This window comes from Lolium rigidum, chromosome 1 (assembly GCF_022539505.1).
Source record: "Lolium rigidum isolate FL_2022 chromosome 1, APGP_CSIRO_Lrig_0.1, whole genome shotgun sequence".
Classification (NCBI taxonomy): Eukaryota; Viridiplantae; Streptophyta; class Magnoliopsida; order Poales; family Poaceae; genus Lolium; species Lolium rigidum.
Genome location: NC_061508.1, coordinates 307,227,063 through 307,238,657, shown reverse-complemented (window position 1 = coordinate 307,238,657; position 11,595 = coordinate 307,227,063). Strand labels below are relative to the sequence as shown.

The following is an 11,595-nucleotide window of genomic DNA, read 5'->3' as shown; positions in this document are numbered from 1 at the left end:
AAAGATTTTTGATAAAAACTTAGTCAAACTTAATGTAGAACTTAACCCTTGGATGGAGGTAGTACTTTACCTCGGCCACCCTCGCCTTGGTCACGAACGGCCGACGGCGACACAGCTCTCAACGGCGCAGCAGAGACGTCCAGGAGGCAAGGACGGAACACCGAAGGAGGCATCGATCGGGTTCGAGGGCGCACACAGAATCCGTCTCCGCCCCGGCGATCTCCCTCTTTAACCCGGATCCGCGCACTTGTGTTCCAGAACGGGCCGGCAGCCACGCCACTCTTCTCCTCGCGTTTACTGGCGTGGAGCTGCCCTTTTTCTACCATCACAACACCGCCTGGAAATCGCCTGGGGAAGATTAATCTCTTGGTAAGTCTCAAAAATTTCCTTGTCTTTCTCAGCCCCGTGTTTGGAGATCTTGCGCAGCTTTTCCTGGATGCAACATAAGTCGATGCTTCTACTCCATGAATTTCGTCAGCTTTACCTGTTCCGGGATTACACGAGTGCAGAACTCCCATTTTTTTTTTCTCAACCACATAAGCAACCCCAATTCTGTTGCAACCCCCATATTCGCCCAAAGATTGCCACCCTTTCATGCTTGGACTAACTTGTGGTCAACTGCAGATCAATTGTTCGGTCTAATGGCTAAGCGAATGAAGTCATGTCACAGAGCAGCAAAGCTGGCCCCAAAACGAAAACCAGTCATGTGTCAATTTGACAGTATTCCGGAGGTAGTAAACACTATTTTTTTTTGGCGTGAATCCGTCTTTATCATAGCAAACAGCTAGACATTAGCTAGTCACAATACTTTTTTCCAATCAAAGAGAGTACTTATAACTATTTGCTTCTTGATGTACAGGATGTTCTGTTCATGATACTTCAGTTGTTACCGCTGAGAGATGCTATGCGTACCGGTGTTTTGGCTCAAAACTTGCTCCGAGCTTGGAGATTCTACCCTAATTTAGAGTTCACTACAAAGGCTCTGGGTCTGAACAGACGGGTGCACAAGGAAAGGAGGAGGGCAAAGTTTGTCAGGTGCGTTAACGGCATCGTACGACATCACGCTGGAACTGGAGTGAAGTCATTCGTCATCAAGCACAACCTCCACAATCACAAGTATGCCAATTATCTTGACCGTTGGATATACTTTGCAGTAAGTTCAGGTGCCAAAGAACTTACACTTGATCTGCGTCCAAGGCGGGTAATTCACCGTATCCAGTACACTTTCCCGTCCTCGAATTTTGCTGCTCCACAACCTACCTGTGTAGAGCATCTCAAGCTTTGCTATTGCTATTTGAGGCAGCCAGCATCATTCAGTGGCTTAAGAAACCTGAGGACACTTGATTTGAGCGTTGTATATATAACTCAAGAAGATCTAGAGAGCTTGTTGAGTTGTACCCTTTCTCTCGAACAGCTGAAGTTAAGTCGGTGCCCACAAATAGAGCATCTCAAGATCTCTGAGATGCTCTGTAAGCTAAACCACCTTGGTATTCGGTTATGTCCGTTAAATACATTGGAAATCCGTGCTCGAAGTCTGGTCACCTTTGACTACTGTGGATGGTCGAATTTCAAAACTGTAATATGTGAGGCATCTCTGTTGAAGGAGGCACGCTTTGAGTTGATTGCAGGGGATGCTGCAGATTATGCTCTTTCTGAACTTGCGCCTCTTATGCCTAATCTCGAGACATTGTATCTAGTTGGATGTACCCAGGTTTGTACGCCGAAACTTCTTCTTTTAATTAACTCTTGAATACTCTATCTTGACTATATTTCTTATGCAGATGATTATTCCAGCGAGGGATCCAACCAACAAATTTTCTTCCCTCAAGCACTTGGAGATGAAAATGGACATGTCATCAAGGAAACATGGTCTTCTCTGCCTTGTTTCGTTTCTTGATGCTGCCCCTTTTTTGGAAAAATTTATTGTGCACGTAAGTTTCTTATTTCACCGGTTTAATATTTTCAACAGTGAATGTTGAAAGGAAGAAAACTGTTAAAAACAATAGATGTTCAGTCATTTTATAAACTACTTCCTCCGTCCCAAAATACACGGCGTATAATTTCTGTCAAAAGTCAAAGCTTACTAAGTTTGGCCAAATATGTAGAAGGGAATATCAACATCTGCAATATTGAATAAATAAATTATGAAATATACCTTATGGTGGGTCTACTGTTATTGATTTGGTATTGGAGATCTTCATCTTTTTGCATGTATACTTGCTCAAACATAGAATCATTGACTTCGACTAAATATATACGCAATGTATTTTGGGACGACGGAGTACATATATAGAGTGTGCGCTAATGATTATGAACATGTGATCAGTAAGATGATGATTTACATTATGTGCCATAGACGATGAGATGCTATGCTACAAAATGTATAGTTCCCTCAAATCTATGTTTTGAGGTGGCAAAAAAAATGGGCTAACATGAAAATGTATCTGATCTAGCCTTTTGCTCGCACTTAATGGTGCAGCAACAATTTCTCTGGCGTTATTTTGATTGTTCTACAGTTTTATATGTTGATTATAGATCTGCTCCAGTTGCCACTACGCTTGTCTTGAGTCCAAAGACAACTTTTTGTCTGGAATTATGTCAGTCTTACTTGTGAAATTGATGCAGCTCTATGAAAATTTGGTGTATTATGGGGAGGAAGCAGCGCTGAGAAGGCTTGAGAAACGTGAACCACATAGAAAGCTCAAGGTTGCCAAGATGAGTGGGTACGCTGGAACCAAATCTAGCATTGAGCTCGCACTGCATATCTTGGAGAACTCAACTGCCCTTGAGTGCCTGACTCTGGATCCCAGGCTCGACAAATTTGCGTATAAATACATTTACTCTGATGACGTAAGTGAAGTTACCTGGAAACTATATCACCTTTTCATTTCCAAATACCTTAGTAAGTCGGTCCCCTCGTATGTTAGATTATCATCTTCGTAATCCTGGGATGTGACTGCTCATCACACGTGTATTATGCTACGTATTTGTTTTCTTCTGCATCGTAGTGGAAGAATGTTTCATGTGGATTATGTTTGAAAGAATTGCTTCATGTCGATTTATCTGTTCCCAACAAGATAAATGAGGTATCTTGGTTATTTTCTGTACATTAGAACGTGCACATCTACCTGCTGGATGTGGCTTCAAACCTAGGGAGAGTACTAACTATGGATTAGATGATCAGTACATTTTCGCAGGAGCTGACAAGAAAAATAAATGAAAACACGAAACTTATATGAACCCTTGAAAATTCTTTGCCTTTTTTAGATTAGAAAAAAAATGTAGACATAGTGTGAAGTATGTGCCTGCCTATTTTCAGCCAAGTGTGTATCACATTGACAGATACTTCATTATCAATAATTTCGCAAAAAATACCTCAAAAAAATTAATTTTGCAAAAAATACCTCAAAAAAAAATCGCAAAAAAGATACTTCGTTATTAAAAAACGTGATGGTATACCCAGTGGCACGTTCTTCTAGCTAGACACAACTTCGATACATCTTTAAAATCCTTGCCTGACAGCGTCAGACATGGATGCAACGAATTACATGTGTTTTGGACCTTCTTGTGAGTTTCAGTATCCTGGTAAAATCTCTGCTGAATCTCGAGCATTATTAGGAATCTGAATAATCTCGAGCTGGATAAGAATCAAATGACTTGATAAGTGAAGGAATCTTCCAATAGGAATTTTAAATAGTATTTATGGTATCTGTTAGAAATTGAATGAAAACTTCGTGTACATCCAGATATGCTATGTTTGCATACAATATTTTGTGAGAAAGTGACAATTTTTATGGGCTTTGTAAAAAAGACAAAAAAATGTATCGTGAGATTTTTTTGACATTTTAAAATATAATATTTAAGCAGTGGGTGCATCTACATCTGTGCATTTTTCTGTGGAAATGGTCACTTTGAAGGCATGGAGCATATGGATTGCTAGGAACAAATTTTTCGAGGAGGGGATTCTAAGTGGAAAAGCAACATATATGCACCCACGGGCGGAGCGTCGTGGAGGCGAAACTGGGCCACGACCCCCCCTTCGAAAATGCAACTTTGTTTCTACTTCGTATACTTAGCGCTCGTGGCCCAGCCCATCGGCAGTCAGCAAACTACAGAACGATCAATTGAACGAAGACGAAAAGACATACCACATCGCGTCCAGTCTTCCGCGACGCGTCCGCGAGTGCATATCGATCTGATGCGCTGATCGATAGGTCTGTCTTCCTCGATTGATTCATGCGTGACTTGTTCATGCTCGCCCCTCTGCCGGCGGGCCACGGCCAGCCTCCTCAATCTATTTTTTCTCATCGCGATCGGCGAGCCGACGCAGCCACACGGCGTGCTGCTGCTGCTGCTGTTTCACCCCTTCATGGCTATCTGCACGGTTGCAAGCCACCGGCCGGCCAGTGCCCCAGTCCTTCAGTTCAGGCTGCAGCGCCCTACCACAATCCCCCCGCGCAGGTTAGGTATCTTTTTTCTATTTATTTCATTAAGGATTGAGGTGTATTGAAAACCCTGCCGAGGTTAGGAAAGTAAGAGTTTTAAATGTATTAGTGCAAATTTCGGTATGGGAAACAGCAGAAGAGCAGTCTTTCTTCAAAACAAAACAAGATGAAGAAGCTGCTAAACGTACATCTGCTCCTGATGCTCTTGTACTAGTGGAATATGTAAATCAGAAGCAACATGAAGTGATGAACATGGACATAGAAAATAAGAGGCAAGATGAAAATAAGCAAAAAAAAAAAATCCTAGTAACCAAGATGAGCACCAGGTACAGCCGAACCATGTATAATTGAACCATTTTTATCAGTTGTATTTGCGTGATCAAGATAAATACATCATCATGACACTGCCAGATGTTTCTATGACTCGCCCATCTTTTATGTGTGTATTGTGCTTTTTATGAAATTGGCCCCCTCTTATGTTTTGTTCACGCTCCGCCACTGTATGCACCAGCTAGCCATGGTTGGTCATAGAGCTAGATGAAAGTATGCAAGTAATGGTAGAGATTGCTTAAGTAGCCAACAATAGTTCATTTTTTCAATCCCTTTGTAGTACTTATACACAATTTTATATCGATAAAAATTGCACTAGTGAAATTGCATGCTCTTTCACCTAAAAAGCTTTGGGAAAGATGCTGAGAAACTTAAAGTAATTTTGGATTGGATGGAGCTTCGCAGCTTGTTGCCGGTGGTTTTAACTGACCACGTTGCCTAGGTTTTGCTTTAGCTAAACTAGCAACACGATAGTTAGCCGATAGTGCTCCCTGTCACGACAAGGACGTCACAGATTTGTCTAAACATAAATGTATCTATACACCCATTTTAGAAACGGAGGGAGTATCATAATCACCTTGGTATTTTTTTTTGATAAAGAGTATATATTTATATCAAGAAGATACCGATTACATACAACCTCTGCAACAACATAATATCCTAATGGCAATGCAGATATAAAAAAAATACATAAAAGAAAAGTCTCATTATACTGATCTATCAGCGAACCAAAACACCAGGAAAGCAGCATCAGAAATTCATCTTCACTAAAAACGACGTTTCCTTCCATGGCCCACACTAAGTACAACTAGGAGTTTCCTTCCATGACCCAAACTAGGGACGACTAGGAGTTCAACTATGTTCGTCTGCACCAATATCAGTATTTATGGATGAGCGAGAATTCCAGGGCTGCTCGAAACGCTCTGTCCAAACCGCGCAATCAATGATCTGTTCTAGTCCCAAGTGCTTTCGGGCGTGTTTAATTAAGTAGAAGGGCGATAATAGCGTATTTTAATTTTCGTTATCTAAGACTAGTCACAGTGCATAGTATCATATACAAGTATCATGTGTACGAATCAATTAGTATCATATACTAGTATTGTAAATTTTTTAATTGATTTGTAGAATCTTAATGCAAATATATGTACAAGATTAATTTAACATTAAATTTTCTAGTATTACATGCTATGCTATGATACGGTATCTACCTACGATACTACTATCATCTCTCTCATCTTTAATTGCACTGCCACATCAGCTTTGATACTCTTATTGTGGGTAGTTTAACCATACTCAGCTGAGTATAACAAGATCAGCATACATCATCATAGTCAAAACAGAAATGCAAGACAGAGGAAAAAAGAGAGAGGAACAAATAACTACACAACCCAAATCAATCTTATCGCTACGATGAAGTCATTTTCCTATCAAACTTCCCTTTGTCTTCTTCCAAACGGCCCAGAACTTGTCCACATCTCCATGCTCCCATCCACAAAAAGGCCCAAACCCAAACACCCGCTGTCCCCACCTGTCAGCAACCCTAGCACCGGCATTCCGATCTGGCCCCACACGTCATCCACCCATCAGCCTCCCGAGGTATAAATACCCAGCTGGGCCGAAGCCCACCACGCGCCCCTCTCCAACCTCCCAAAAGAACAGGAGGAAAAAAAAAAGCAGAGCGAGCTACGCGAGCCCCCAAATCCGATGGCCGCCGCCGCCCTCCTCCGCCGCTCGCCGGCGGCGCGCGTCCTCCTCTCGCCGGCCCTCTCCTCCCGCCTCGTCGCCTCCAAGCCCCACTCCTCCTCCCCCGCCCCGCCACCACCCCCCGCCTCCACCACCACCAAGACCTTCTCGATCTACCGCTGGGACCCGGACTCCCCGTCCACCAAGCCGCACCTCAAGGACTACAAGATCGACGTCGCCGACTGCGGGCCCATGGTGCTCGACGCGCTCATCAAGATCAAGAACGAGCAGGACCCCTCGCTCACCTTCCGCCGCAGCTGCCGCGAGGGCATCTGCGGCAGCTGCGCCATGAACATCGACGGCGACAACGGCCTCGCCTGCCTCACCAAGATCAACGCCGACAAGGCCTCGGGGGCCTCCACCATCTCGCCGCTCCCGCACATGTTCGTCGTCAAGGATCTCGTCGTCGACATGACCAACTTCTACAACCAGTACAAGAGCGTCGAGCCCTGGCTCAAGCGCAAGGACCCGCAGTCGCCCGACAAGAAGGAGATCCTGCAGTCCAAGGCCGAACGCGCAAAGCTCGACGGCATGTACGAGTGCATCCTATGCGCATGCTGCTCCACGTCATGCCCGTCCTACTGGTGGAACCCCGAGGAGTATCTTGGACCCGCCGCGCTGCTCCATGCCAACAGGTATACCTTCTCCTCCCTCCTAGGCTCTTCTTGGTACTATATTGCGTTTGTTTGCTGGATCTGGTTGATCATTGAATGCTTGTTTGTGATTGGTTGGTTAATACTTGTTGCGAAATGCTTGTGGGGTGATACACTGATGATACATAGGTTGGTTTTGTTGCGCCTAGGTAGATAGGTGTGCAACAGTGTCAGCTGTTGAATTTTGTGATCTAGGAGAATTGTTCGTTGGTCTGATGTGGTAATGAATCATTTGGTCCTGTTACACATGATGATCGTCGGTTTACTTATTTGCTAGCTCCCATGCAAAGCAGTCTAGATGATCATAGAGACCTTTTAGGTAAAGACCCCTTGTTATTTGGTAGCTCGCCTACAAAGATGTTTAGACGATGATCATTGGGTGCATGCTACGAAATGGTCGCCTGGTTTTAGAATGCGTGATGATCCTCTGTTCCTTATTTGGTAGCTCACCTGCAAAGCGGTTTAGATGATCTTTGATACTGGGAAATGTTCATTTGGTTGCAGAATGCCTTGACATCTTTAGGCCATCGGTGACTTTCTACTTAATCTCGTGTTTGGCTGATTGGGAAGTTGATGACAGTGTTGGAAATAATTAGGAGTTCCTTGTTTCGTAGTCTGCTTCTTAATGGTACCACGTGTCTTAATTTGGTTAATTTGTTCCTTGGTCTAATTCTTTGTGACATTGCAGGCTTTAGTTTGGCGTTATTTTCCATAGTAGTCTCTACATAGTAGTCTGATTCTTGACGAGGCCTTTATCTGGAATTAGTTTATAGTAGTGAAGTGATGGCCACTCTTTCAGTATAGAGCATGCTAAAGTTTTTGGTGCCTTTCCTCAAATGATCGTTGTCTAATATCTTTACTGCTTTTTGCTGTAAGCTTTAGGATATTGCTAAGTCCATGACACGTTCACCCGTTCACCCTTTTTAGGCTTCCGCTGTGGGGGACGCTAATCAAACCAAAACCCAACATGTTCATGCACGTACAAGCTCGAGGATATCATGGGACGCTAACCAAACCAAAACCCAACATGTCCATGCACGTCCAAGCTCGAGGATATCATGGGACGATATCAGAGAAGAGAAACTTGAGGGATCACAAACGTAGATTGCTTGCAGCAAAATATGAGCTGAGAGGAAAGCTGTATAAGTCAGTCTGTAGGGACCCTGATCTGCCGTCAGATATGCGTGAAAAGTTTCGCGATAAGTTGTCCAAGCTGCCAAGAAATAGTAACATGACACGCCTTAGGAACCGCTGTATTTTCACGGGCCGCTCTCGTGGTGTCTACAAGAAATTCCGCATGTCTCGTATCGTGTTCCGCACCTTGGCAAATAAGGGTGAAATTAATGGTGTTAAGAAGGCGTCTTGGTAGATGTAACAGGACGGTAGAACAAAGAACTAGCTCTGCTGTAGTCCAGTGAAATAAAGGTTGCCTCTGTGCAATCTTTCAGTGTTTGATCCCTGAAACTACCTGTCAAGTTTTTTTTGCCAGCAACGGATGTGTTTTTTTTCTTTTAATTTCTTTATCTAGCTGAACACATGTAATGTATTGTTTTCCATGCTATTAAGCATTTATGAAGCTAAAGATTTGATTGTCCAATTATTCTGTGATCTGGTTGTTTAATTCGATCTTGTTTGATATGGCTTTATTTGTCTGGGTACTGAGATTCTTTACATGATTCTCTGTTTCAATACTCCCTCCATCCATAAAAGGATGTCGAATATTTGTCTTGATTCAGATTTATTGGTACACCAAGTGTCTAGATACATCAAAATTTAGACAAACTTGCGACACCTTTTATGGACATAGGTAGTATATGGTAATTAAACTTGTTTGTGACTAGGATATCCAGTGTAAGCTGGTTGATGCTATACTGCCATACTGATATTAGTTGGACAATTAGAAATGAGTTAAGTAGCCTACCTTAACTTTGAGATCTAAACATGATCTGATATAACTGGTCGAACAGTTTGCACATTTACATTGTTTTTTGATAAAGCAATTTAGCCACATGAAACTGTAAACAAAAAATTTAGTACTCCCTCCGATCCATATTAATTGATGCTAATATAGATATATCTAACACACCTTAGTTGTCGATACATCCATTTTAGCATCAACTAATATGGGTTTACATCCATTTTAGCATCAACTAATATGGGTCGGAGTACTCAGTACTACTAGATGTATTAGGATTGTTGCTTCTACATGCATCTCATTTCTCATGTCTGCAAGGAGTTGTTCAAGTGCTGCCAGTCCTTTGCCATAAACACATTCGTCCTTCCAGGTGGATCCAGGACAGCCGTGACCAGTACACGAAGGAGCGCCTTGACTCCATCAACGACGAGTTCAAGCTGTACCGCTGCCACACCATCAAGAACTGCACACATGCCTGCCCCAAGGGGCTGAACCCGGCAAAGCAGATCGACACGATTAAGAAGCTGCAGCTTGGGGCCTGAGTAAGTGAGAGCAGATCTCCGGTGGAGATGACGAAAGTTGTGATGAGGCTGCCATTCGTTTTGTTTTACCTCCATGGTGTCTACCCCTGACGAATAATGGCTGGAAACGCAGGATAATTCCCTGCCTGACATTTCTGTGTAGGGAGTGAATAATTGCTACCGAATTTTATTTTTTATTTTGTGCTGTATCTAGTTTGGTTTGTCATTCGTCGCATTATGATGTTCATGCATGGAGTAATTCATGAACCTCAAAATTGTTTATCATTGTTTGGATGTTACATGTATCGCATTTACCTGGAATGCCGCGTAGTACGTGCTACGGAGAACGAAGATGAACGTGAACTTTTAAACTGTAATGTGCAAAGCCTTTTGGACCAATGCAAAATAGCCGTCATTGTCTACCGACGTTTCCATCGAAATGATACAATGGGACATTCTAGAGCACCCTTAGTTTCGTGCGAGATATCTTTCTGATCAATTTCGCAGCAGCAACAAAGTTTGATGTAAATCGTGTGGTGCCCACCTTGCTGCTCCCAGCCAATGGCATTGCAAGTTGCAAGCCGCGAGATAAGCTTTCAAACCTCGATCGCACACTCGCCGCACAAGATAAGCTAGCCACATCGTTCCTTCTAGAAACGCGGTGGTGGGCAGTGCATTACACGCTCGCGTACCTCACAGCACTCACTCGAGCCTGTCGCATTTGCCAGTGTCTTGCGAGAAGGAAGGGTAGCCAGCAACCAGGGAGCTAGGCGTACGTCAATGGCGACCATAGCCACCATGGCCATGCTCAAGCCCGCCGCCAAGATGCAGGCGCCGTCGTCAAGCGCCGCCAGGGCGTCGCCGACCGGCATCTCGCTGCGCACCCTGCAGAAGGGCGCGGCCAAGAAGGGGGCCCTGGCCGTGTCCCCCGCGGCCGCGGCCATGGCGGGCGCCTTCTTCTCCTCGCTGGCGACGTCGGAACCGGCGATGGCGGCGCAGAGGATCGCCGACGTGGCGGCGGCCTCGCCCACCGACGACAACCGGGGCCTGCTGCTGCTCTTCGTGGTGTCGCCGGCGCTCGGGTGGGTGCTCTTCAACATCCTCCAGCCGGCGCTCAACCAGCTCAACAAGATGCGGTCCGAGAAGGCGCTCGTCGCCGGGCTCGGCATCGGCGCCGCCGCGGCCGCCGGCCTGGCCGCCGCGCCGGAGCCGGCCTCCGCCGCCGTGCAGGAGCTCGCCGCGCTGGCGGCCGCGACGCCGACAGACGACAACCGGGGCCTGCTGCTGCTCTTCGTCGTCGCGCCCGCCATCGGATGGGTGCTCTTCAACATCCTGCAGCCGGCGCTCAACCAGCTCAACAAGATGCGGTCCAACTGATCGATGAGCGCGCAAGCATGTACGTCGTCGTCCTTGTTGTAGTGTGCGTTCGAGTGAGTATTAAGAGTGGTGATAGTAGCCCTGGAACCTCAACGTGGTGTAATTACCCGTTTGCAAATTCTATAATCGTGTTCCTTCCATTGGTCAAAAACTCGATCACAATGCAGAGTACGTACAGCTCTTGTTTTCCTCGACCGATTCAGCTCAATTCTTCTAGGTTTCGTACCAAAGCAGTAACTGGGATCGATGATTAGGTCGTAATTACAATTACAAAGGTGTTAGTAACAAGGATTTGCTCATTAACACGTACCACACTTGGATTTCAATACCTTATTTGATTGACCGAGTATGATTAGGCTTTGATCATCTCCTACTCTAACCGGCCGGTGGCACCTCTTGAGCATAGGGTGGTCAATGGGTGGGTACGTAGTGAGCGATACAGTAGGACGAGAGAGCAGAAATGGAGGTCACCGAGAGGAAGCAGTGATGGGAGATCAAGTATTATACTTGTACTCCCTCCGATTCATATTAATTGACTTCAATATGGATATATCTAGACACATTTTAGTTCTAGATACATCCATATTAGAGTCAATTAATATGAACCGGAG

General features: G+C 44.8%; 3 protein-coding genes across 4 annotated transcripts; all 3 read left to right on the top strand.

Moving 5' to 3' along the window:
* Positions 1 to 222: 222 nt before the first annotated feature.
* Positions 223 to 3,046, top strand: LOC124684083 (putative F-box protein At3g44060). Its single transcript, XM_047218483.1, has 5 exons — positions 223 to 369; positions 625 to 731; positions 860 to 1,711; positions 1,782 to 1,931; positions 2,626 to 3,046. The coding sequence occupies exons 2-5, from the start codon at positions 642 to 644 to the stop codon at positions 2,941 to 2,943; spliced, it is 1,410 nt and encodes a 469-aa protein (XP_047074439.1). The 5' UTR covers positions 223 to 369; positions 625 to 641; the 3' UTR covers positions 2,944 to 3,046.
* Positions 3,047 to 6,420: 3,374 nt separating this feature from the next.
* Positions 6,421 to 9,922, top strand: LOC124697378 (succinate dehydrogenase [ubiquinone] iron-sulfur subunit 1, mitochondrial). 2 transcript variants are annotated; one of them, XM_047229982.1, is made up of 2 exons: positions 6,421 to 7,153; positions 8,099 to 8,768. In XM_047229982.1, the coding sequence occupies exons 1-2, from the start codon at positions 6,480 to 6,482 to the stop codon at positions 8,538 to 8,540; spliced, it is 1,116 nt and encodes a 371-aa protein (XP_047085938.1). In that variant the 5' UTR covers positions 6,421 to 6,479; the 3' UTR covers positions 8,541 to 8,768. The 2 variants fall into 2 exon arrangements, with proteins under 2 accessions (XP_047085938.1, XP_047085944.1); XM_047229988.1 differs by lacking the exon at positions 8,099 to 8,768 and adding an exon at positions 9,457 to 9,922 and having other exon boundaries at positions 6,422 to 7,153.
* Positions 9,923 to 10,285: 363 nt separating this feature from the next.
* Positions 10,286 to 11,124, top strand: LOC124697358 (photosystem II core complex proteins psbY, chloroplastic-like). Its single transcript, XM_047229965.1, has one exon. The coding sequence runs from the start codon at positions 10,388 to 10,390 to the stop codon at positions 10,982 to 10,984; it is 597 nt and encodes a 198-aa protein (XP_047085921.1). The 5' UTR covers positions 10,286 to 10,387; the 3' UTR covers positions 10,985 to 11,124.
* Positions 11,125 to 11,595: the final 471 nt, after the last annotated feature.

Coding starts and splice junctions, on each gene's coding strand:
- LOC124697358 (XM_047229965.1), top strand. CDS start 10,388: ATGGCGACCATAGCCACCATGGCCATGCTCAAGCCCGCCGCCAAGATG.
- LOC124684083 (XM_047218483.1), top strand. CDS start 642: ATGGCTAAGCGAATGAAGTCATGTCACAGAGCAGCAAAGCTGGCCCCA. Junction 1,712..1,781: donor ATCTAGTTGGATGTACCCAG/GTTTGTACGCCG, acceptor TTTCTTATGCAG/ATGATTATTCCAGCGAGGGA. Junction 1,932..2,625: donor TGGAAAAATTTATTGTGCAC/GTAAGTTTCTTA, acceptor AAATTGATGCAG/CTCTATGAAAATTTGGTGTA.
- LOC124697378 (XM_047229982.1), top strand. CDS start 6,480: ATGGCCGCCGCCGCCCTCCTCCGCCGCTCGCCGGCGGCGCGCGTCCTC. Junction 7,154..8,098: donor GCGCTGCTCCATGCCAACAG/GTATACCTTCTC, acceptor CACCCTTTTTAG/GCTTCCGCTGTGGGGGACGC.